The sequence below is a fragment of the Caretta caretta genome, chromosome 1 (assembly GCF_965140235.1).
Source record: "Caretta caretta isolate rCarCar2 chromosome 1, rCarCar1.hap1, whole genome shotgun sequence".
Classification (NCBI taxonomy): Eukaryota; Metazoa; Chordata; order Testudines; family Cheloniidae; genus Caretta; species Caretta caretta.
The window spans coordinates 60406526-60432688 of NC_134206.1; the positions used below are offsets into that span (position 1 = coordinate 60406526).

The following is a 26163-nucleotide window of genomic DNA, read 5'->3' on the forward strand; positions in this document are numbered from 1 at the left end:
AGGTTAAGAGTCCCAAAGTGTGCTCAACTCCTATATTCTGCAAATCCTCAGAGGAGTCAGTTGAGTGAAGCCAGCAAATGGTACACAATAGCAGCAGACAATCAGCCAACTGTACTGCCACTGCTGGCAAGAGGTTCAAGGAGCCACACAGAGGCAGACCTGATAGGGTGTGCATTTGACAGGCCAATGCAAGAAGTAGAATAAGCCCAAGCAGTGGCTCCACTAGAGACCTCTAGAAATTGTGAAAATATTATCCTCCAGGACTATTCGTTACTAGTTGTGATGCTGGCAGACCAGGTGCCAGCTCATGCTAAGGCCCAGGGCCTCACTGAACACTAACAAATACATAGCTGGAAACCAGTCTGACTTACCTGGGTGCTCGTAGTGTTAAGATAAATATTAGAGTTGTAAGAATGTGTTTGGTGTTTAGCCCCTATGAACAGTGTAGGATGCTGCATGTATTGATCTCACTTATAACCTCTGTTGCCCATGGTATAAAATTATATTGAGTGTTTGCACTGTAAACATCTGCTATTGTGTAACTCAGGGCAGGTCTACACTTAAAATGCTGCATCTCTCTGTTAAGCTCTCACGTTGACATAGCGCGCTGTACACAGGGGTTAAGGTCAGTATACTACGTCACTCAGGGATATGGATTTTTCACGTTCCTGAGTGATGCAGTTATATGGACGTAGGTCTGTAGTGCAGAACTGGCCTCAAACAGGAAAGAAGTATTAACTAAGGAAAAGTGCGAGTCCTTCAAACAAGAGGCCTTTGAAACCAAATGAGCCATTGTAAGACATCAAAAGGACAAAGATTGTTGATGGACGTCCCCACTCACATAAAGAGGAATCAGGCGCCGACACTTGTTCTATCAGTGTGGGCTCTGGGGAGAAGGGGATAAAAATCCCTGTCAAGGAGAAACTGGATCTTTATGCATCTGGACTCTGAAAGGCAAGGATTCCTAAACATAAGCAAGCGATCCCCATGCTGCTTGGCATGGGTCAGTCCTAAAGCATATATAGAGCTGCTTATTATAGAAGCGTGTATTACCTTATTAAATCCAAGACTGTATCTCATTTGTGTTTGTATGTTTCTTGTTTTAACCTTGTAAATAACTCTTTTTTTTTTTAAATAAAACTTTGTTTTATTACAGGATTGGCTATTGCCTTGGTTTGAGATCGGAGTACAGTTGACGTGGTCCTTTGAGTAAGAGACTGGTCCTTTGACATTGGAAGTAACCTGAATATTGTTGTGATTTTGGTGTAAAGTGACCATCTGTCACATAGTCCAGCTTGCCTGCTTGGCAAGACAGATTGGAATGCCCCCGGCCACGGTCTCTGACTCCATGATAAGACTGTTATAGTGCTTTAGGAGTTCACACTTGTTACTGGGTTGGTGAAATCTAATTATAGAACAGACAATCAGTTTGGGGCATCTGCCCTGCTTTTTGACAGTCTTCCCTGAGGTTGGCACTCTCGGTCAACAGTCACTCCAGCCAGTGCGACATGAGTACTAACATAGAACTGAGGCCTCAATCAAGGTCAGGCACTGTGCAACTACGTAGTGAGAGCTAGAGCTTACAAACCAGATATGAAAGATGAAGTGTAGAGGAAAAGGGGTACATACAACTAAAAAAGCAAAGTGAGCAGAGGAAGGTTGGGAAAGCCATGATCTGAAGTTTGGTTTATTGCCTATCTTATGGGGAAGGGCCCAAGGATGGTGGATATACAGAAGATCCACAGCTTTGTACATATCTTTATATAGCATAAATATAACAATGCATCCTTCCAATTTCAGTGAATGCACACTACTACTTTGCATCCAGTAAATATATTATTAAAATTCTCCAGCTCCTTGTCAGGCAATTAGGTTGGTTGGTTTCACTTCTACAGTAGTTCTTCCCATATTGTAATGCATCATTTGTTTTGCAAGATATCTAATGTTCTTTCCTTTCCCAGCCACCTGTAAGCTGTGTTTTAGGGAACTTAATGTTAAATGGTTTACAAAGCAATCATTTCAGGAGTAGAGAAGAGCATTATTTTTGACTATTGTTGATCAATGGAAATTAGTTGTGTGTCTTTCTTTCACTTTCTGTGCCCTGTCTTCTCAATTAAGCCCAATAAATACATTTGCCAGAAGAGTAGTGGTTGAGTTACAGAATTCCTTAAGATATATCCAGAACTAACAAGGACAATACCAAAGAAGGAAGAGCTACAGATCACTTAAAGAGGCCGTGCCAAGAGAAAAGAGGTTATATGTAAATATATAAAAATTTCAAGATCATCACCTGGCTGTGGCCTGGCCTTCACTACAAAGCTAGGTCAACCTTGCCTTGCATCGACCTAGTTGCACGTATTCTACACTTAAATTTGTCTCCCACCGTGTGTAAGTGCCCCATTACAGCGATGTAGTAACACCACTTCCCCAAGCAGCATTGAGCCATGGTGACATACTGGGGTTGACAAACCACAAGCGTAGACACTGCATTACTTATGTCAACCCTAACAGTCCTCCTGCAGCTATCCTATAATGCCTGACACTGACCACTCTGGTCACAATTGTGAACTCTACTGCTCAGGGGTCTGGAGACCTGAAGGCCTCCTGACCCTCTAAAGTCCTGTGAGTTTTTGAAATACCTTTTCATGATTGTCCAGCTTGGTAAGCACACCTACCAGCTCTCCATTGTTGTATGCAACTGCCCAACTGACCATGCCAGCTACACACTCCAGAGATGCTCTGGCTTGGAGTAGACAGGAGGTATTGGATCTCCTGGGGCTGTAGGGAGAAGAGGCTATGCAGGCGCAGCTACAGGCTAGCCATAAAAGTGTGGACACCTACAAGCAGATTGCACAGGGGATGCAGGAGAAGTGGTATGGCAGGGATCAGCAGCAATGCTGCATGAAAGCAGAGTGTGGCAGGAATACCATAAGGCCAGGGAGGCCAACAGTTGATCCAGTGCCAAGCCTCAGACCTGCCGTTTTTACAAAGACCTGCATGCCATACTTGGTAGACACCCCATTACCCGTAGACAACCTTGGATACCTTTGAGGAGCCCGTCACGGGTCTCTGGCGTGAACAGCGAGGAGGAGGAGGAGGAGAAGGGTGGGAGATATGCAACTGTGGGGGTGCAGCTATGCCACGGTCCAGAACCTGTTTGAGATTTGATTGCAGACCAGTGAGTCCTGGCAGTTGAGCACAGGTAAGCCCAATGCAGGGGAAGGAACCTTGGATAAGTGTGTAAATGTATTTCCCATTACAGTGATGTATTAATGAAGTGCCCAACTTAACAGGACACAGCTATCGACTTTTCATTAAATTTACTCATACTAGAAGAGGTAGTGGTACTACAAAGAGAAGTAGAATTGTTTATGTGCTTTTTTCATTTCCCTGTACAGTTAGGCAGGGTGGACCATGTGAAACAGTTTGTTTATGTACACAGGGGTGTCCCTTGAATCCTCCAGAGAGATCTTGATGAAACTTTCATGGAGGTACTCTGCAATCCTCTCCTGAAGATTTCTAGGAAGGCAGCCTTATTTCTTCCTCTGAGGTAGGATTTTTTTCCCAGGCCAGTCAGTGATTACTGCAATGGTGCCTGCCCAAGTTAACAGGCCAGCAGCATATGGGCCTGAGCAGCTTCGGGAAGTCAGCAGCAGCTGTGCTATCTGTGCCTTTGTTACTCTCAGGGTGAGATATCAGCTAAAATCACGACCACCTGTGGACAATGGTGCCACTGTTCAGTGCCATTGCCATATACTCTTTATACAACTGAGCAATTCCTGTCTCATTTCCCTCACCCCAGGCGGGCCATGCTCACCCTGTTTGGTGCTGTGAGTGGTGCCATGCACAAGCACTCTGAAGCAGAAGTGGCAATAAGCATATCTGGTTTAAAACTTTAGGGGAGCAAGGGAAGGGAGTTCTGAATCTTAATGTTCACTTTCTTTTGTGACTATATTGACACTAGTACCTCTGTGTGTTTTGTCTGTAGCTGCTGCCATTGTGGCTTTGAGGGGTTTCCCCCTCCACACTGATGGAATGCCTAAGTCAGACAAGAAGGAGAAAGAAAAGGACTCAGGATAACATGTTCAGTGAGATGCTGCAAGTCAGGGCTGCATCAGACTGTGAGCAGAGTGCCTGGAGGGTGAATATCACAGACTGTATGGAGAAGGAAAGAGCAGATAGGAGAAAGGCCCAGGAGTTGCAACAGGAAAAGGGAGATGCGCTAGGATATAATGGGGCTTCTCCAGCAGCAAACACAGATGCTGCAAACTCTTGTGGACCTACTGATTCAACAATCTCAGCTCACTTCCCTTTGCAGTGTCTGGAGAACTCAATTATAGCACCTCCCTATTTCTCTTTCCCCCAGCATTCCACGTGGCCTCTGTGGCCACATCCCTACCCTACCACTCCACCCCGGGAGACAAACAACCACAGCTTCACAAGCACTGACCTATGGAAGCTCCAGTTGCTGTATGCGTAGCTAAAATGGACATGAACGTTCTTTCCCCGTTAAGTTCTGTTCTATTAATTTAGTAAGTTTTTAATGTATTTGCTTTTAAATTGCACAGATTTTTCTTTGTACTGGTTTTGTTACTCAAATTCTGTTATTTGAAGAATGATTCATCTTTATTAGTTCAGAACATATGCAGAGTCCTTAGCAGTACTGAAAGCAACCACTTACTGGTTTCCGTACAGTGTGACACAAAACTCAGAATCAGTGACGAACAGTGTAATAATCATAAATGTACAGCAAGCACCCACAATTCCTAACAGGTCCCCACACTGCAGAGCCAGGCAGAGCACAGTATATCACAATGCATGTCTGTGGCTCACTGTTAAAGTACTCTTTCAAAGCCACCCTGAGCCATATAGCTCCATTTGAGCTCTTGTAATCACCCTTGTGCCTGACTGTTCAAACTCAGCAGACTCTACCTCTTCCCTCCACCCCAAAGGCAACTTCCCCCCTTGGCATCACAGATATTATGAAAGACACAGCGGGCAGCTGTAACCACTAGGATATTTTTTTCACTGAAATCCAATCTTGTGAGTTAGCATTGCCAGCATCCATTCAATCTACCGAAAGCATACTCAACTGTCATTTTGCATTTGCTGAGTCAGTAGCTGAATCTTTCCTTGGTGCTGTCAAGATGGCTGGTGTATGGCTTCATGTCCAGAGGAGCAAGGTATAGGCTGGGTCCCCCAGGATCACTATTGGCATTTCAATATTGCTACTGGTAATCAGCCAGTGCTAAAAGAAAGTCCCTGCTTGTAGATTTATGAACAATCTTATGTTCTTAAAGATATGAGAATCATGCTCTTTCTTGACCAGCCAACACTGACGTTGGTGAAACGTCCCCAGTGATCCAGCAATACTTGCATAACCAGAAAAAAGTAGTCCTTTCAGTTGAGTGGCAAGGTGGTCTGGTGCCAAAATAGGGATATATGTGCTCTCTATTGCCCCACTGCAGTTCAGGACCCCCATTGCTGTAAATCCATGCACTATGTCCTGCACATTGCTGAGAGTCACAATCCTGCATAGCAAGAAGTAATGAATGGCCCTGCACACTTGCATGACAATTGCCCCGACAGTCAATTTTCTAACTCCAAAATGATTACCCACTGACTGGTGTTTGTGACAGCCGCTTGCTTCTTCGCTCTCAGTGTGGCACTCATTCTGGTGTCCCTGCGCTGGAGGGCTGGAGCAAGCTCAGCCCACAGATCCAGAAACGTGGCCTGGCACATCCGAAAGCTCTGCAGCCACTGCTCATCATCAGCCCGAATTACGATGCGATCCCACCAGTCAGTGCTTGTTTCTTGGGCCCAGAAGCAGTGCTCCACCATCTGCAGCTGCTCCATAAATGCCACCAAAACACTTGAACTGATTCTTGCTATGTCCCACAGCAATCTGTCCTCCATAAAATTGTGATGTTCCCTGCTGATTCAGTTCTTCTTGCGGCTCTGCAAATACTGGAGGATCGGCATCTGTTCTGTGATTGCAATGCTTACGACAATAGTGCAGAGATGTGCAGATTCCATACTTCTGTCAGAGATGGTGGACAGTGAGGAGGGCTGTGCTGATTCATGGGATTTTTTAAAAAGCTGTGAAAATTATGGGCTATGCGTGACATTATGGGATGGAGAAAATTGCACACTGGAAAGTTGACCCCTTGCTACCTGTTACCCCTCATGACTCATTTTTTCCCCACCATTCATTGCCAAAACTTCCCAAAAGACAGTGCACGGGATGGTGGCGGGTTGCACACTGGGATACCTAGCTATGGTACACTGCACTGTGCATTGACACAATATGCTTACAAGGTTGCTTATTTCCTACAGAAATCTTTTCCTTATTTCCCTTCTCTGGGCCTCCCTCTAGGACACATCTCTCTATGCTCACTAGAGCAGGATCCGGCCTTTGTTCAGCTGCAAAGGGCTTGCAGCTAACAGCTGAAACAGTTCTGTCAGTGACAGGCACTCCACCCCCACTCTCTCCTTTCCTGATGAGGTGCTGCCTTCAGCTGCAGTGCAGGAGACAGTCTCAACTCCATCCACACTTGGAACCATGCTGCTTCCCTTTGCTGCAGAGGAATCAAAGAGAATTGCTCCCTTTCCTCCAGCACTTCCTGGGACTTTACTCTTTTCCTCTGGGGTCCCACCATAATATTCCTTCTTGAGAAACTACATGGAAAAAATCATTCCCAATAAGCATGTCAATGGGGATATTTTCATTCTCAACTGATACTCATAGTCTCTCTCTTTTTCTGCTACCTGCAGTCTGTACAGCTCTAACTTTGCAACTGCATCGCTCTCATCCATTTTTATGCCTTTCTGCTCCTATTTCCCTTTCCCAAAATAAGAAACAGAAAATAACAAAAGTGTAACTTTTTTTTTTTTTTACTGTATTCAGCCAACCCACTTAAAATCTCGGCACCAGTGTATGAAGTGCAAATTTCATTCAGAACAACAAGCTGTGCATTTCAGTCTGCTTGCTGCACCACTGTGACATGTCCCCGGGGTACAATCTAGACTGTGAAACCACTGTGTCCCCTTAAATTCCCCAGCCTGGGCTGACTCTCAATATGCTATGCTAGTGACAAGCAATAAACCTCTCCAGAGGCTATGATCACTCACCCATCAATATGTGGTGACACACACCCAGTTGAGTTGTATGACTGCTCTCTAAGCCACTCATGAACTGTATAAAGAGACACCAGCAAATGTCCCAAGCCCCAAACCTTGCGCTCCAGTAATGTGCCATTTTACACTGCTCAAGACTCCCTAGGCAGTGCAAGCTCATTAATTAGTTAGCCACTTCGTCAAAGGAAAGCGACCATGCACCAATCTTTGTAATCTAAGCAGATTCCCCAAGCACTTCAACCCAAAACACACTGTTTTAGATCAAATATAAAAAAGAGATTTATTAACTATAGAAGGATAGATTTTGAATGATTATAAGGGGTAGGCATAGAGATCAAAGTTGGTTACATAAGAAATAAAAATAAAATCGCAGCCTAAATTCTACAGGCTAAGCAAGATTTGAATCAAGCACTTTCTCGCCCCTCTAGATGTTCCAGCAGTTACATTTCTTATTACACAGGCTGAATTTCTTTCTTAGCCTGGGACCAATCTCCACAGTTCAAAGTCTTTGTCTTCCTAATTTCTTGTTGCCTTCAGAGTAGGTGCGGGAGGAGAGAGGCCAAGTGGTGATGTCATCGATCCTTGTTTATACTTTCTCTCTAACAACCTCACACTTGGTAAGGCAACTCACATCTTTTCACATATTTATAACTGCTCCTGTATTTTCCACTCCATGCATCTGATGAAGTGGGTTCTAGCCCACGAAAGCTTATGCCCAAATAAATTTGTTAGTCTCTAAAGTGCAACAAGGACTCCTCGTTGTTTTTGCTGATATAGACTAACACGGCTACCACTCTGAAACTTATAACAATAGAATACCAATTGAAATTTATTAAATATTTTTGGATGTTTTTCTACATTTTCAATATTGATTTCAATTACAACACAGAATATAAAGTGCACAGTGCTCACTTTATATTATTATTTTTTTATTACAAATATATGCACTGTAAAAATGATAAACAAAAGAAATAGTATTTTTAATTCACCTCATACCAGTACTGAAGTGCAGTCTCTTTATCGTAAAAGTATAACTTACAAATGCAGATATTTTTTGGTTACATAACTGCACTCAAAAACAGTGTACAACTTTAGAGCTTACAAGTGCACTCAGTCCTACTTCTTATTCTACCAATCGCTAAGACGAACGAGTTTGTTTACATTGACTGGAGATATTACTGCCTGCTTCTTATTTACAATGTCACCTGAAAGTGAGAACAGGCATTCACATGGCACTTTTGTAGCCAGCACTGCAAGGTATTTACATGCCAGATATGCTAAACACTCGTATGCTCTTTCATGCTTTGGCCACCATTCCAGAAGACATGCTTCCATGCTGATGATGCTCATTAAAAAAATAATGCATCAATTAAATTTGTGACTGTACTCCTTGGGGGGATAATTGTATGTCTCCTGCTCTGTTTTACCTGTATTCTGCATATATCATGTTATAGCCGTCTCAGATGGTGACCCAGCACATGTTCATTTTAAGAACACTTTCACAGCAGATTTGATAAAAGGCAAAGAAGGTACCAATGTGAGATTTCTAAATATAGCTACAGCACTCAACCCTAGGTTTAAGAATCTGAAGTGCCGTCCAAAATCTGAGCAGGACGAGGTGTGGAGCGTGCTTTTGAGAGTCTTGAAAGAGCAACACTCTGATGTGGAAACTACAGAACCCAAACCACCAAAAAAGAAAATCAACCTTCTGTTGGTGGCATCTGACCAGATGATGAAAATGAACAAGCGTCAGTCCGCACTGCTTTGGATCATTATCGAGCAGAATCCATCATCAGAATGGATGCATGTCCTCTGGAATGGTGATTGAAGCATGAAGGGACATATGACTCTTTAATGCATCTGGCACAACAACAGTGCCATGCAAACGCCTGTTCTCACTTTCAGGTGACATCGTAAACAAGAAACAGGCAGCATTATCTCCTGTAAATTGTAACCAACCTTGTTTGTCTGAGTGATTGGCTGACCAAGAAGTAGGACTGAGTGGACTTGTAGGTTCTAAAGTTTTACATTGTTTTATTTTTGAATGCAGTTTTTTTTGTACATAATTTTACATTTGTAAGTTCAACTTTCATGATAAAGAGATTGCACTACAGTACTTGTATGAGGTGAATTGAAAAATACGTTTTTGTTTTTTACAGTGCAAATATTTGTAATAAAAATACAAAGTGAGCACTGTACACTTTGTATTCTGTTATAATTGAAATAAATATATTTGAAAATGTAGAAAACATCCACAAATATTTAAAATAAATAGTATTCTATTGTTCTTTAACAGTGCGATTAATCACGATAAATTTTTTTAATCGCTTGACAGCCCTACTATATATATACATTCCTAGAAAGCCTTTCTGTAGGTGTAATTAACAAAGCCAGTATGGAAATGAATTAATGAATGAATATAATGTAGGTCACACAAAAAATTTAATCCTTGTTTGAGCATAGAAATAGTGTAATCCAATCTATTAATTAATAGTAAACACCTTACCCAGTGGGAAGGGCAGATAGTAAATTGAAGGACATGTTAAGTATTCTAAGTGTCTTGAGTTTGTGGACATCATCAGGGATCTCTTTGATGGGGTTGTTTCGGAGCTTCAGTACTTCTAAGTTTTTAATATTATATACCTTCGGGGGGGAAAAAAGTAATGGAAAAAAAGTTGTTTACCACAAAGATAATCTGATTCTTGTTATGGTAAGAGTTTCTACATTTCTAACATTAGTAAGTGACACTGTAATAACTAGAAACAAGGAAACTGTCCTAATATTGTATGAATCTTGCATTTAATGTACAGCAGTAGTTAATTAGTAATGTTATTTTAGTTAAAGTACCTTATAAAAATGTCATGTGGTTTCTGGGCCTGCTCCTGATCTCACTTACACTGTTGTAGTATTATAGGTTGGGCTGGTAGCACCATCTACTATTAAGGTTGCCCTACACTTCCCATTACAAAAACATGTTTCCAGTTGCTTATAACTTAACCAAACTAACTGTTTCAACTGAAATTTTCCATGCTGGGTGTCTGCCACAGGCTGAATCTTTTTGGAAAATTTCAGCCAAAACAGTTCAGCCATTTTGAAGAATGGGGCTAGGGAAAAATACATTCTTTTGACCATGTTAAACATCTGATTAAAACCTTTTTTTTTAAGTTCTAGCACCCTGATACTTTGGGATTTAAAATGTGGCAGAGGGGTGGCCTTTGTGTCTTGGATGTGTTTTTTGCTGTCCCTATGAAAATCAGCCCTAATTTGGCCAAGTTATAAGCCTTTGAAAAAAATCACAGGTCACATATGATCAGTAGAGACTTCTTTAGATTTTAGCAGCTAATTTCCCTAAAGATTCTGTCTGCACTGAGTATGCTCCAGCCCAGGTCAGAGCAGGACCTTTCCAGTGATTGCAGCTCTGGGCTGCTGCAACCCATACCATATCTGGGTCCAAGCACGTTAACTGAGAGATTGAGAACACAGGTGAGTTAATGACACCCCCCCACACACACACACCGCCTGGCCCATGCAGCATGGAGGAGACAGAGACTGGGAGCCAGGAGGGAGTTCGGGGACTGGTTGTGCACAGAAACTGGGACTTGGTTGGAAGGAAACTAGGAGACAGGAGGGGACAATGGGAATGGGGAATCAGTATCATAGAATAGAATCATAAAATATCAGGGTTGGAAGAGACCTCAGGAGGTCATCTAGTCCAATCCCCTGCTCAAAGCGGGACCAACACCAACTAAATCATCCCAGCCAAGGCTTTGTCAAACCACGCCTTAAAAACCTTTAAGGATGGAGATTCCACCACTTCCCTAGGTAACCCATTCCAGTGCTTCACCACCCTCCTAGTGAAATAGTGTTTCCTAACCTAGACCTAGGTTGGTTTCCTATCCAACCTAGACCTTCCCCACTGCAACTTGAGACCATTGCTCCTTGTTCTGTCATCTGCCACCACTGAGATCAGCCGAGCTCCATCCTCTTTGGAACCCCCCTTCAGGTAATTGAAGGCTGCTATCAAATCTGCCCTCACTCTTCTCTTCTGTAGATTAAATAACCCCAGTTCCCTCAGCCTCTCCTCGTAAGTCATGTGCCCTAGCCCCCTAATCATTTTCGTTACTCTCTGCTGGACTCTCTCCAATTTGTCCACATCTCTTCTGTATTGGGGGGACCAAAACTGGATGCAATACTCCTGGCATGGTCTCACCAGTGTCCAATAGAGGGGAATAATCACTTCCCTCGATCTGCTGGCAATCCTCCTATTAATATAGCCCAATATGCCATTGGCCTTCTTAGCAACAAGGGCACACTGCTGACTCATATCCAGCTTCTCATCCACTGTAATCCTCAAGTCCTTTTCTGGAGAACTGTTGCTTAGCCAATCAGTCCCCAGCCTGTAGCAGTGCATGGGATTCTTTCTTCCTAAGTGCAGAACTCTGCACTTGTCCTTGTTGAACCTCACCAGATTTCTTTTGGCCCAATCCTCCAAACTGTCTGTGTCACTCTGGACCCTATCCCTATCCTCCATCGTATCTACCTCTCCCCTCAGCTTAGTGTCATCTGAAAACTTGCAGAGGGTGCAATTAATCCCATCATCCAGATCATTAATAAAGATGTTAAACAAAACCGGCTCCAGGATCGACCCCTGAGGCATGCCATTTGATACCGGCTGCCAACTAGACATCGAGCTGTTGATCACTACCCGTTGAGCCCAACAATCTAGCCTGCTTTCTTTCCACTTTATAGTCCATTCATCCAATCCATACTTTTTTTAACTTGCTGGCAAGAATACTGTGGGAGACCGCATCAAAAGCTTTGCTAAAGTCAAGATATATCACATCTACTGCTTTCCCCATATCCACAGAGCCAGTTATCTCATCATAGAAGGCAATCGGGTTGGTCAGGCATGACTTGCCCTTGGTGAATCCATGTTGACTGTTCCTGATCATCCTCCTCTCCTCCAAGTGCTTCAAAATGGATTCCTTGAGGACCTGCTCTATGATTTTGCTGGAGACTGAAGTGAGGCAGACTGGTCTGTAGTTCCCTGGGTTCTCTTTTTTCCCCTTTTAAAAATATGGGCACTATATTTGCCTTTTTCCAATTGTCCGGGACCTCCCCCGATCGCCACAAATTTTCAAAGATAATGGCCAATGGCTCTGCAGTCACATCAGCCAACTCCCTCAGAACCCTTGGATGTATTAGATCTGGATCCACGGACTTGTGCATGTCCAACTTTTCTAAATAGTCCTTAACCTGTTCTTTCACCACTGAGGGCTGCTCACCTACTCCCCATGCTGTGTTGCCCAGTGCAGCAGTCTGGGAGCTGCCCTTGCCTGTGAAGTCCGAGGCAAAAAGAGCACTGAGTACTTTAGCTTTTTCCACATCATCTGCCACGATGTTGCCTCCCTCATTCAATAAGGGTTCCACACTTTCCCTGACCTTCTTCTTGTTGCTAACATACCTGTAGAAACCCTTCTTGTTACCCTTCACATCCCTTGGTAGCTGCAACTCCCATTGTGCCTTGGCCTTCCTGATTACATCCCTGCATGCTCTAGCAATATTTTATCCTCTTCCCTAGTCATCTGTCAAAATTTCCAGTTCTTGTAAGCTTCTTTTTTGAGTTTAAGCTCAGTAGGTGGGGGATGGGAGAGACAGAGATTGCATGAGGAGCTGTGGGGAGTGCGGGACTGACTAGGTAAAGAGACTTAAGATAAGAACCCGCTATGTGTGTGTGGGGGGGTGAACAACACTGAGATTGGATGAGGAGGCTGGGAAGAGAAATTGGAACTGGACTGAAAGCCAGTGGGGATGGGGAATGTGGATGATGAGACTAGACTGGAGGCCAGTCTGGGGGAGAGAGACAGCTTAGATGAAGGTCTGGGATGGACTGGCAATCTCTGGGCAAGGAGACTAGAACAGGAAGCTCCGAGGGGTGAGGTAGGGCTTGCTGGACAAGGATTTGGTGTTTAGATGAAAAGCCTAAGAAGTAGAGACTGGGAGTGGCTAGATAAGGAGAATGGGACTAAGATGAGAAGCCGGGGTGGGGAAGAGGCAGGACTGGGACACGGACCAGTGGGAGAGATGAGGTACTACAGATCACGCTTGGGGGAAATGGACAGACCAGTCTGGAATGAAAACCAATATTCCAGAGTCCCACCATTCCTCTCCTGTGAATAAGTACTGGTGTAACCCAATGGCAAAGTGTGCTGGCCTCCTCGAATACTGCTCCACAGCAGTTGTATGTTATCATCTGTCAGTTACTCTGTTAGTTCAAATGGCAGAGGTTTTTGTGATGGATCCAAAGATTCCAACCCTGCTGATGACCCATTTGGGCCTCAGTACAATGTTTTTCAGTTTGCTTTTTCAAAAACCTAGGAAATTACACAAAAACTATGTTAAGCAAACATTATTTGGCTTGCACAGTCAAACACTCAACATTTGGAAATTCCAAAATTAAGATTGCCAGCACAACCTTAATTTGGCCCTTATGGGTATGTATTATGATAGGTCTAATTACACTATCACATACTATTTTCCCACAGGATCCCTACCTCTTTCAATGTACAGGATGAACCTGCTCTGGGGATGAATCAGGGTTGTGTAGTACAGGAGGCTGTGGTCTGCAGGCACCCTGCTTCATTTATTGCAGTTGGAAGGTGTGTGGTGAATGAGACAGGGATTGTAGGAAGAGGAATGATTGTCTCATAGAATCATAGCAGTGTAGGAATGGAAGGGACCTCGAGAGGTCATCCAATCCAAACCCCTGCACTCAGGGCAGGACTATGTAATAACTAGACCATTCCTGACAGGTGTTTGTACAACCTGTTCTTAAAACCTCCAATGATGGAGATTCCACAACCTCCCTAAGCAATTTATTCCAGTGCTTAATTACAGTTAGGAAGCTTTTCCTAATGTCCAAACTAAAGTTCCCTTTCTGCAATTTAAGTCCACTGCTTCTTGTCCTATCCTCAGAGGTAAACAAGAACAATTTTTTCCCCTCGTCCTTAGAACCATATTTTATGTACTTGAAAATTGTTATCATGCCCCCACTCAGTCTTCTCTTCTCCAGACTAAACAAACCCTATTTTTTCCAATCTTCCTTCATATCTCATGTTTTCTAGACCTTTAGTCATTTTTGTTGCCCTTCTCTGGACTTTCTCCAATTTGTCCACATCTTTCCTGAAACGTGGCACCCAGAACTGTACACAATACTCCAGCTGAGGCCTTATCAGCACAGAATAGAGTGGAAGTGGAGAATTTGATTCTACTCCTACCTCTGCCATAGAGTTCCTATGTGATACTGGGCAAATCACTTAAACCAAACTTTTACCAGGTGGTCACTAATTGTGTGTTCCTCATTTTCTGGGTGCCCAGAGTGAGACCTTGGGGCTTTATGTGCAGAAGTGCTGAGCACTCATAGCTGCAACTGAAGTCAATGGAAGCTGTGCTTTGGACCTACATAGCCTACCAAATTCATGGCTATGAAAAACGCATCACAGACCGTGAAATCTGGTCTCTCGCCATGAAATCTGGTCTTTTGTGTGCTTTTACCCTATACTATGCCAATTTCATGGGGGGGGGGAAGGGGGAGGAGACCAGCATTTCTCAAACTGGGGGTCCTGACTCAGAAGGGAGTTATGGGGGGTGTCATAAGGTTATTTTAGGGGGGGGGTCACGGTATTACCACCCTTACTTTTGTGCTGCCTTCAGTGCTGGGCAACCAGAGAGTGGCGGCTGTTGGCCAGGCTCCCATTTCTGAAGGCAGCTCCCAGCCAGCAGCAGCACAAAAGTAAGGGTGGCAATACCATACCATGCCACACTCCAGCTGCACAGCTCTGAAGGCAGCAGCACAGAAGTGAGAGTGGCGGCTGCTGACTGAGGGCCCAGCTGTGCAGGCAGCAGCGCAGAAGTAAAGGTGGCAATACCATACCATGCCATCCTTACTTCTACGCTGCTGCTGGAGGCAGCTCTGCCTTCAGAGCTGGGCTCCCAGCCAGCATCCACCACTCTCCAGCTGCCCAGCTCTGAAGGCAGCACTGCTGCCAGCAGCACAGAAGTAAGGGTAGCAGTACTGCAACCACTCCTACAATAACCTTGTGATCCTCTCCCAAACTCCTTCTTGGGTCAGTATCCCTACAATTACAACATAATGAAATTTCAGATTTAAATAGTTGAAGTCATGAAATTTATAATTTTTAAAATCCTATGACCATGAAATTGATCAGAATGGACCATGAATTTGGTAGGGCCCTAAACATACATATACTGTGCTATATAATGGTAAGTACTCTGAAAAATCAGGTTCCAGGATCACAAACTGGGCTCCCAAAATTAGTGGATAGTTTTGACTTTAATCTCTTTGTGCCTCAGCTCTCCATCTGCAAAAGAGGGATAATAAATACGCACTCATCTCACAGAAGTGTGGTGAAAATCAAATCACCAATGTTTGTGAAACACTCAGATACTATAGTTCTGAGCATTAATCAAAGCCCCTGAGAAAATTAATACTTCTGACTTCAGAGTAGGATCTGAATAATGTGCAGTAAGTAAAGCCTACAGCCACACATTGAACAATGAGGAAAAAAAATATTGACTAGCTGCTTATTAGTTGAGTACTATCTGTCCTGTGCACTGAACGAGGCATGGATCCTGTGGAAAAAGTAGTATGTGATCATGTAATTGAGGACTGGATCATAGCATATGCACAAGGGAGTTGCATTAAGATTGCACAGGCAACTTTAATTCTGGAATTTCCTAACTTTTGAGTGCTTGACTTTGCAACCGGATTAAGGTTCTTTCAGCGTATTTTTTGTGCGGAATATTAGTATTAACCATAGATTGGTGCTCCATAAATAAGGATAAGTTTAAATCAGGAGTCACTTCCCATTGAAGTCAACTGAGTGACACTAGTATAAAGCAAGATCAGAATGGGACCTTCAGACACAGATGCAGAGATATTTCTAAATCTTGTTGGAATCTTTCCAGGCTCACATTGATTCTTACTATCCCATAAATAACCAGAAATGTAAAGGAATGATGTTTTTCTAATATCTGAGCTATGCAATTTGCATCTCTTATTGCATCTCTTATTAAATCATTGTTGTTTGAAAGTTACATTTTTTTATGTTTAGTTTAATATTAAACTGTAAAAATTCAGACAGTCTTACAGTTTTACTCTTAATAACGATAAGGAAAATAACTGGTACATACCTCCCTGGGAAAGAAGTGTAAGTCATTGAACGATAGGTTAAGATACACCAAAGTGTCGACTAAAGGTGTCAGGTCTGGAAGGAGAGTCAGGAAATAACCCTAGAAGACATATTCAGTAGAAAGGATATATTAACTAAATTAAAAAATCAACATTTTTTATCAATGGGGGGGGAGGGGCAGAGCTAAGAACTGGCTCCATCAGGACGTAATTTAAAAGATTTAAAAAAAAATAGTTAGACAAATCACCAAAATGACTCCATTGATGGATACAAAGAATCATAGAACTGTAGGACTGGAAGGGACCTCAGGTCATCTAGTCCAACCTCCTTCACTCAAGGCAGGACTAGGAAATTTATTCCAGTGTTTAACTATCCTGACAGTTTGGAAGTTTTTCCTAATGTCCAACCTAAACCTCCCTTGCTGCAATTTAAGCCCATTGCTTCTTGTCCTATCCTGAGAGGTTAACAAGAACAATTTTTCTCCCTCCTCCTTTTAGTAACTTTTTATGTACTTGAAAACTGTTATGTCCCCTCTCAGTCTTCTCTTCTCCAGACTAAACAAACCCCATTTTTTCCAATCTTTCTTCATAGTTCACATTTTCTAGAACTTTACTCATTTTTGTTGCTCTCCTCTAGACTTCCTCTAATTTGTCCACATCTTTCCTGAAATGTGGCACCCAGAACTGGACACAATACTCCAGCTGAGGCCTTATCAGTGTGTCTTGCTTACAATACTCCTGCTAATATATCCCAGAATTATGTTTGCTTTTTTGCAACAGTTTTACACCATCGACTCATATTTAACTTGTGATCCACTATAAACCTCAGATCCCTTTCCGCAGTTCTCCTTCCTATGCAGTCATTTCCTGTTTTGTGGGTGTGTAACTGATTATTCCTTCATAAGTGGAGTACTTTGCATTTGTCCTCACTGAATTTCACCCTATTTACTTCAGACTATTTCTCCAGTTTGTCCAGATCATTTTGAATTTTAATTATATCCTCCAATGCACTTGCAACCAACCCCTCCCAGCTTGGTATCGTCTGCAAACTTTATAAGTGTACTCTCTCTGACACTTTCTAAATCACTGATGAAGATACTGAACCGACCCATTACCAATCCCTGTGAGTCCCCACTTGATATGCCTTTGCAGCTTGACTGTGATCCACTAATAACTACTCTCTGGGAATGGTTTTCCAACCAGTTATGCACCTACCTTATAACAGCTCAGTCTAGGTTGTATTTCCCTAGTTTGTTTATAAGGAAGTCATGCGAGACAGTATCAAATCATTATGCAAGGAGCATCAAAGGATTTGCCTAACTGAGGGCCACATTGCCTCTCACCTCCCACTTCATTGATCTCCTCTTTCCTCTTGCATCAAATTTAAGCTACTTGTTCCCACTTTCTATGCTCTGCATGGCCCAGTTACTACTTTTATCTTTTATTATGCCCTCTTTGTATGAAATGTACGGGGCTGTTTCCTGTGATCTTCCTAAGGTGCACGGGATGTGTACTCTGGAGCTGTCTAGCTAAATAGGTTCTGGAATGTACATGATGTTTGCAACTCAGAGATCCAGAGTCTTAGAAAGTGAAGCTTCCTCTTTTCATTTTTTAAAACCCCTTTCTTTCAAAGCTAGGAAACCCCATACAAAAAGCTATGGTAAAAAAATATGAATTCATGATTTTGACTCAAATCAGGAAATTAAGTCACGATTGCATGCACAACCTTTGTCTACACCCTTGGGTATAAATAGTTGGATACAGTATTTAATTATATCATATATTATAATCTTAATACATTAATATACTTTTCTCTACAACCTTAGAGAAATTTATGTGAAGTAACTATTTCCTTGTAAGCTAGAATTGTGAGTCATTTCTATGAAAGTTACTTAGTAAACCATACATTCCTAACAGATACTACAGATTGAATGTAAACAGTGAACAATAATAAATAGTTGAATAAATATTAAGCATTATTATACTGACAAACAGATCAATTGTCAATGCTTTGACTCAACAGATCCATGCATTACATGAAAACAGAAATAATTAAAAACAGCATCTACATAACAGGGCCGAATTAATGCCAGGCAGGGTTCCAGAAACTTTAGACTGTGAAGTCTCTGGCCTCCTAGAAAGAGGGTTGGGCACCTTATCCCACCTTCACGATCTTGCCACTCCTACTTGCATGGTGCTGAAGCAATCTGATGGCACTATATGGAGGAGAAGAAGTAGCAATGTGTCCAAACTCAGTCCAATACTGCAAGAGGTGCTAGGGCCAAGAGATGTCACATAAATCATGAGGTGCATCAGAAAAATGAGGAGAGACACACAATATAAGGGAAGAAGAGTGAGGGTGAAAAAGGAGAGGAAATAGATAATAAAGAGGGAGATCAAGGTGAGGCAAGAGAATTAAAAAGGCGCATCTAGAACAACCAAGCTTAAGACTAATCTAAAATTGGTAAACAAATCTTAAATTATTTTAGCCATTTTTAATTTTTAAAAAGTGGCCATATACTGACAATTTTAATACCAGGTTCTAGGTGAATGAAGTTAAGAAAGCCAAGTTATGAATCCCAGGGAAACTGTGTTTCTAATGAAAGCAGCAGTTGATCATTAAGGATAGCGATATGGAAAGTGGGTGCAGCTGTAATTTTTAAAAGGTATACCTTAAGATTAAGTTCAATTCTTCTATGGATTGTGCAGTATAAAACTGCCATTCTGGACCTGGCCATCAGTTTTTCTTGTTCATCCTGATCTCTTAACAAATTCTGGTACCCGAATCCCTGGATACCCTTTATAGTATCATCATCAAGGGCATGATCAGGTTCTGCAATTAAAAATATATGTAGTCAAATAAAGAAATAATCATTGAGATTAGGAAATAAAGAACTAAAGCTTCATTATGTAGATCCCAAATTTATAGCCAAATCCTTCCATGCACTGTCAGGCCTTACTCAGGCAAAATTCCCTGTTATAAATCAGTATCTTAGCATTACCTGGATAAAGACTGCAGAATTTGACCCTTTAAAAGCATTCAAATTTATTCAACTTTTTTTTTTGAAGGGGGAACAGCAGAATGGGTTTCAGCTATTGATAAAAGGGCCTGAGCAGTGATGTTTGGATTTGGAGCAGAACTTTCCTAAAGTTTGGGAGCATCTTGTTCAGGTCCATCTATAGCTTCAACCCACAACAGATGATGTTAAAGAGATTGAAGATTTTGATTCTGTTTAGATAAACCATTAAAGCCTAAATTTTCAGAAAGTGGCAATTGATTGAGGGCTTTAATTCTGGGTGGCTCAATCCATGGCACAAGCTTGGGATGAATTTCAGGTTTGGTTACAAAAGCTTTCTACCACTTTTACTGTTAATAGCCCAAATGGATTCCTCACTCACTGGTTTAAGACCCTACAATCCAAAAGCCCAACAGGGTGAGAGTGAAAAGCTTTGGCTTTGAATTTCCTTCCTGTCTTGGTTTTATTGTAATTGTACATTTCTATTATTTATTATGACAACATCCATTATAATTTATTATAACATCCATTTCATTCTCCCCTTAAAATGGCATGCAGTATTGGGAGTTGATAGTAGGACTGTTCTTCATCTTTTATATTGCCATTACAATAATGCCACTACAGTGCTGTACATAGTTTATTTCATAATTGTAATGTATATATCTTGCCCCTACCTGAATAGGACACTTTTTTGCTCTGTCCATGAGCGTACAGCTTTAAACTGTCCATATAAGATTCTTCCCCTTCATCACCTTCTTCTAAAATCTGTTCCAATGAGTTAGATTTTCTTATTTTCTCCTCCAAAGCCATTTCTGAAAAAAGTTGGGAGTGGTGGTAGAAGAGGTATGTGAGAAATGTATTAACTTAGTCAGACTAGCCCATTTCTCATTTACCCAAAGGATCATTTACACAGCTCTGGCAGCATAAATGGACCATCAAGTCAACGTTTACTTTTAAGGCCTCTTTACATTACCAGAGCAGCATAAAGGGACATAGTATAAATGACCATCAGGGAACCAAATTTCTTATCATAGCTTGCATGTGTCATAGGACAGCTATCTGAAATTCCTGATACACTATTTCTCTAGTATTCCCAGCAGTCATTTAAAAAAAAACAACAAAAAACCACCACCACACCTATATTCCCACTAAAATGCAATATAGGCTTATCTTAGAGTTAAGATTGATGCACTTTATTTCCAGCCAATGCAAACCATAAGAAGAAAGGAAATACGCATCTATGTCATTCAACAGCCCATCTGCACGCCACTCATCAGTTCCCTTTCTCAACCTCAGCTCCCTCCCTTCCACCAACCACAATCCACTTATCTCCACCCATTTTGAACAACCAATGTGCAGCCTCAACACCACAGCCACATTAATGGTTACGTGTTCATATGATTAATATAGAGTTGGTGTGGTTTCATGTTCCATTTTACATAATTCTGTATATAGTTTTGTACTGGGGTGTGTAAATGAGATAGAGGGTAAGACTGCAAATGGTGGCTGCAAACCATGTTTTTATGTAACATTCAGGAAATGTTATGTAAATGGGTGATTTATTTGGTTGGTGATGGGCCCAAATTTGGAAGCAATTTTAATGTAAAAATCACAGAATTGAAATATGCATGTGTGTCAGCTGGTATGTTATATTTACAGTGGGAGTTCAGTGCCTATTTGTTCAGGATGAGGGTGGAGATATATATTAACATTAACAGTTCTGAACTATAGATTGTGCAATCAATTTAACGACAAAATGCCATAACTATCTGGTTACAGTGTATACTCATTTTAACGTTCCATGCAACCCTTGAAATAAGTGTCTCTCTAAGAAATATTTTATGAAAATAATGGGTGAATGTTGCCTACTCACTTTTTTCCACCCATCACCCTTCCCCAGAAAAAAATACATTAAAAATGTTTACAATGTTTCAGGTCATAAAAGGCCAAGCCTGTAAATTAGCACAGAGAAATAATAGAACTGGACTGTCTGACCAGTCCTAGAATCAGATTCTTAAATTTTCATTAGCAAACAAAAATTACATTTAGCGACAGTTAAGGCTTGCTTATTTCCCCTGTGTGAATCACTACTAACTTAGCTACAGGAATAATTGCTCACCCTTTTCTAGACCAGCCATCAGAGGAGACGACACACTTTCACAGTGGATTACCCACCTATTTAGTAGCTAATATAAAATTGGTGACTGGAAATCACCAGTTGATTCTATCCCTGGCTTTGGGAGTGAAGTGCAGTTTACAGTTTAAAGATAGGCTAACTAAAAGTAGGTTAGTTGCTCTGAAAGGTCATAGCACAGTGGCTAAACTTGGGATTGCTCATGCCATAAGCTTGGGTTCTAGGCCACCAGTGATTTCACATTAAGTCCTATCTCTTGGTACGTTATTTATTGTTGAATTAAAATTCAGTGGGTTTGCTTTGGCACACATTTTCTGTTACAGCTGAAGAGGTATAAAATATTGATAAACAATACCGATGTATAACTGATATTCTAGGAATCAGCACGTGAGGAGCAACAATCTGGACAAAAGATAGGTCCCAGAGAGTTGCAGAGTTTTTGCAAAAGGTATACAAAGAAGAGTGAAGCAATCCAGGGAGGCAGTGGAAGAAGGAATCATCAGAAAGAGAATAATAATAAAATTACCCTATCAATTCATTTTTCATCACACCATCATGAAAAATTCAAACAGTGCTCAAAGTTTATATTCTATGTTTTGATTTTTGCCTATTCAATGAGATATCTATATCTATAAATAAATAAATTAAATAAAAGGTTAAAAGTTATGCTGTAACACAATCTTAACTGTAGTGCGGGCACTGCTACACCATAATTTTATCAAACCTGTTATTTACTTAGAGGTAAAAAATTGGAAGAAATATGGTTCATTAGTGCCTGTCTCTTCTGGGAGCAAAGGAAGTTGATTGTGAGACGTACACTCATCTTCTCCTAATCAAAGAGCTCTGCTTAGTGCTTTAGACTTGGAGGAAAGTCATAAGAACCCAAGATCCCTGTTCAACTCTGTGCACATAAGCAAAAACCACTATGGTTAAAAAGCCCAATCCACTCTTTACCCAGAAATACCATCAGAGTCCTACTGAAGCCAGTGGGCCCAATTCACTGTTGTCCTGCACCTTATGTAGTCATTTAGACCTAGATTCTTATGGGTATTTAGATGCTGCTGTGCTCAGGAGCCTAAATCTTATTCTCACTTAAGAGCCAAAATCCTACTTACTGGCAATGGGATTTAGGCTCTTCAGTGCCTAAACCACTTCAGAAAATAAGATTAAGGCTAATTAATTTAGGCAATGCAACACTAAGCTCAGCAACACCTAAATACCTTTACAAATCTGGACCTTACACTAGTGCAAAGTAATTGCAAAATGATAGTAAACCAGAATATTAGCATTTTACACTCATTTAAATGACTACACAAGATGCAGAGCTACAATGAACTGGGCCTAGAAGGACTCTGTGCAGGTGTTAGGACTATCTTTCATGGATCCCGTTGCAGGATTAGGGGTCAGTTTTCAAAGCCTCAAGCAATGGGGCTTTAAACATTTTCCTTATACTATTAAGTATTTTAAGATATTCTTAGTATAAATTGTTACCTGCTATTAATGTTTTTAAACATAAAGTTAGTTTAGTTATTACTATTACAATTTTGCCCTATCTAGTTCTTAAATAATGATGTAACATTCTCACAGACAAATGGCATCGTTTTTTCCTGTAAAGGAGGCCTATTTCGGAAATGCTTTCAGTAAAAATCATGCACAGACAAAAGTGAATTAGAACACTTGACAATATAAAATACAGTACCTATGATACTCTGTCTCTCAGGCTTTCTTCGTGAAATTACTGGGAACTCTTCATTATCAGACAATACTATTGTGTTAACTTCAGTCTGTATGCTCTTTCTCTCTTTATTGGTCAACTGAGTAGTGAGATTTTGATAGCCAGCTGTTTCTCGCTGTAACTTTCTAAAGGTTGCCATCACAGGTGATGGGTGAGAAGGGGACACTGCAGCTAAGCTCCCAAAGGTAAACTCTGGTGAAGTAAAATAAGCAGGCTCATCCTTCGGTAAACCAAGAAGCTGCCTGCGAAAGGATTTACGACGTTTGTGTAATGGGAAGCTGGCAGGACCACTAGGAGTTGGAGTTATAATAATATCTTTAAGAATTTGATCAGGAAAAAGATTTTGGACTTTGAGTTGGACTGATGTTCGACTGCTCGAATAATAGCCAGAAAGAGTAACTCTATCCTTGTCAGTTGTGCTTGCAGCAGCAGCAGTGTCTGGTAAAGACCAATAAACAGAGTCACTCTCCTTAGGGGGAGCTAGAACCTCCATGTCCAAGGATCTACCATCTTTCTGCAACGGGCAGTCAGGAGGTATACAACAATAAGGAGCAGTAAGAGTCAATTCCTTTTTTAGATTTTGATCAAGAAGGAAGTGTGTATCTTTGGGATGGACTTGTGTTTGACCACTGAAATAACTACTGGAAAAAATATTACTGTCTTCATCATTTGTGCTTCTGATCACTCCAGGTTGGTCTTTTTGAGGAATCCTGTCTGGAGAACACAAAAGCAAGAAAAGTGAAGATACATTTATACCTAGGCATACATTTCACATGTTTTTCAAGAAAATATTGTGATTGACTCAAACTGGATGCTTTAGAGAGAATTTCCCCTACACTGAGTAAACACACAAAAATAATCATTTAAAAAAAATCAACCCTACTGCATCACAAAATGTTTTGCTTTGTAAATTTATTTGACAAGTATAATTTAATTTTAAACAAAGTAAACAACACTGAATGATCTGTAGTAATTTGTAAACATGTAAGTGTTAGACATCTATATTTAGAATGCTTATGATGAGCCACACAGATTAGTGAAAAACTAATTACTGAGGTTCCAGTGCACATAAAACTTGATTACTGTGATAATGCTTAGAGTCCTGAATCAAGGATCAGGTCCCACTGTGTGAGGCACTGGAAACACATAACAAAAAGGCAGTCCTTGCTGCAAGAAGCTTGCAGGGGCTCTTTTTGGGGCAGTGTTCCGCCACAGATCCCCTACTCTGGGGCTGTGACTGAGAGCCACAATTTAATCCCTTATGAAATGTGTTGCTCCAAAGAACAATATATACCATCTTTAACAAGAAGCAGCAAATTAAACTTCCACTGGTTAAACTGCCAAATGGCTGATTTGTTAATTTCCCAACAAATAATTTTAAACTATTAGCCAGTCATGAACTGACATATTTAGTTTCTAATAATGGTCACTTGGACTAACATCCATCCCATTACGCAGGACCCACATAAGGCTCTCTATACCATCTAGGCCCATGATAGCCATGGTTGTGTGGAGTGGAGGCTCAGGCAGAAGCAACCATGCAGGGGGCTTCCACATCCCCTAAACACCGTGATGTGGGCTCTGTGCTGGCTTCAACTAGGATGATGCAGATGCGACCAGTGTGATAAGCCTGTGAAAGGAAACTTAAATGGTGAATATATGGGTCCAGTGCCCAAAAATCTCCACAGAGGAGCTGCAGCCTTTTTTCTAGGCTACCAGCTAGAAGAGCAGCCACATAGGACTCCTGTGTATTGTCTGGATACGTTATATCACCCACTTAGTGCCCCACTTTCCTAGGAATAGGTTCATCTTATTCTTAAGGAATGAACTTGTTTCATACTTGATGAAACACAGAACAAGCGTGTACTCCAAGGTGATCATATTACCATTACTGAAAAGCTGGATTCTGATCAACGGTCACTCCACTTTATAAACATCCATCAAATGTAATGGCTGCATTTTGTGGTGCGAAGTGATCCTTGAATGTACTTTATTGTACAGCACTTTGATTCTTGTCAGGGTACTGTATAAATCTATACATTCTAAATAGCATTCATCACTAATCATATGTTATACTAGAAAAAAAGCCATTGCAACAGAACACTGTCTCTGGATAAAAGGTTTATCATTTTAAATCATTTAAAATCAGTGGAGCAGAGCTCTGGTATTGAGCCAGAAATATTTAGATACATTTTGGATGGTGCCAGACTGGAAATGTGTTGACAGAGATGGAAAATTTCACCAACTAATCCCCTAATGGACTTAATAATATCAAGAGAACAAGAAATGCAACTTCTTACTTTTCAACTTTAATTCACTTGCTGAGATTTCCCTTCTTACTTATTTTTTACCATACCAGTATAATGTTATGAGTATTCTTTATCAATTAGTGAAATAATAAATGATAACTGGAATTGGTATAAATAATAAACACACCATAAGTGACACTATATTAATAAAACAATATCATAATATTAATGTTAAGAAATTTCAAATTAGTTATGCATATCAAATACTATGAAAAATTTGTTTCAGAATTTTTCCTTTAGTTTACTTATTATGTTCAGATTTAATAGTTTTAGCTATTTAAATTGTTTTACATATAGGTCATAGAAAAGACCTATTAGGACATCTTTTCCATGCCAACGCAGGATTGTTCTTTTACAGTGCTAGTTTATTTTAACATATTGTCCAGTCTAAAGTACTGACCCTACATCAGAATCTGCACAGCAGCCTCTTGTGGGAGCACAAGTTTGACTGAAGTCAATGGGACAGTAGAGAAGTAAGAGCCCTTCTGGTAGGATCAGAACCTAGTTTTTAAAAAGTCTCAAGCAGTGGAGTTTTCAGCTCTTTCTTTGAGCTATTATTGAGCTAATATTCCTACTATCAATTGTTATTGGCTGTTAACTCTATATTTAAAGTTAATATG

The 26163-nt window shown here is 41.0% G+C and overlaps 1 protein-coding gene across 4 annotated transcripts in view; it reads right to left on the reverse strand.

Annotated features, from left to right (window-relative positions):
* LRRC63 (leucine rich repeat containing 63) overlaps window positions 1-26163 on the reverse strand; it is a 49896-nt gene that overhangs the window by 8268 nt on the left and 15465 nt on the right. For 3 of the 4 annotated variants that reach the window (XM_048850545.2, XM_048850552.2, XM_048850536.2), the window contains 5 exons: window positions 23199-23948; window positions 20040-20177; window positions 19021-19181; window positions 16351-16449; window positions 9644-9780 (listed from right to left, as the gene is read on the reverse strand). In XM_048850545.2, the coding sequence (XP_048706502.2) occupies window positions 9644-9780; window positions 16351-16449; window positions 19021-19181; window positions 20040-20177; window positions 23199-23948 (1285 nt within the window). Of the gene's footprint in view, window positions 1-9643; window positions 9781-16350; window positions 16450-19020; window positions 19182-20039; window positions 20178-23198; window positions 23949-24715; window positions 24865-26163 lie in introns of all 4 variants that reach the window. The other variant, XM_075128565.1, reaches the window with a different exon arrangement.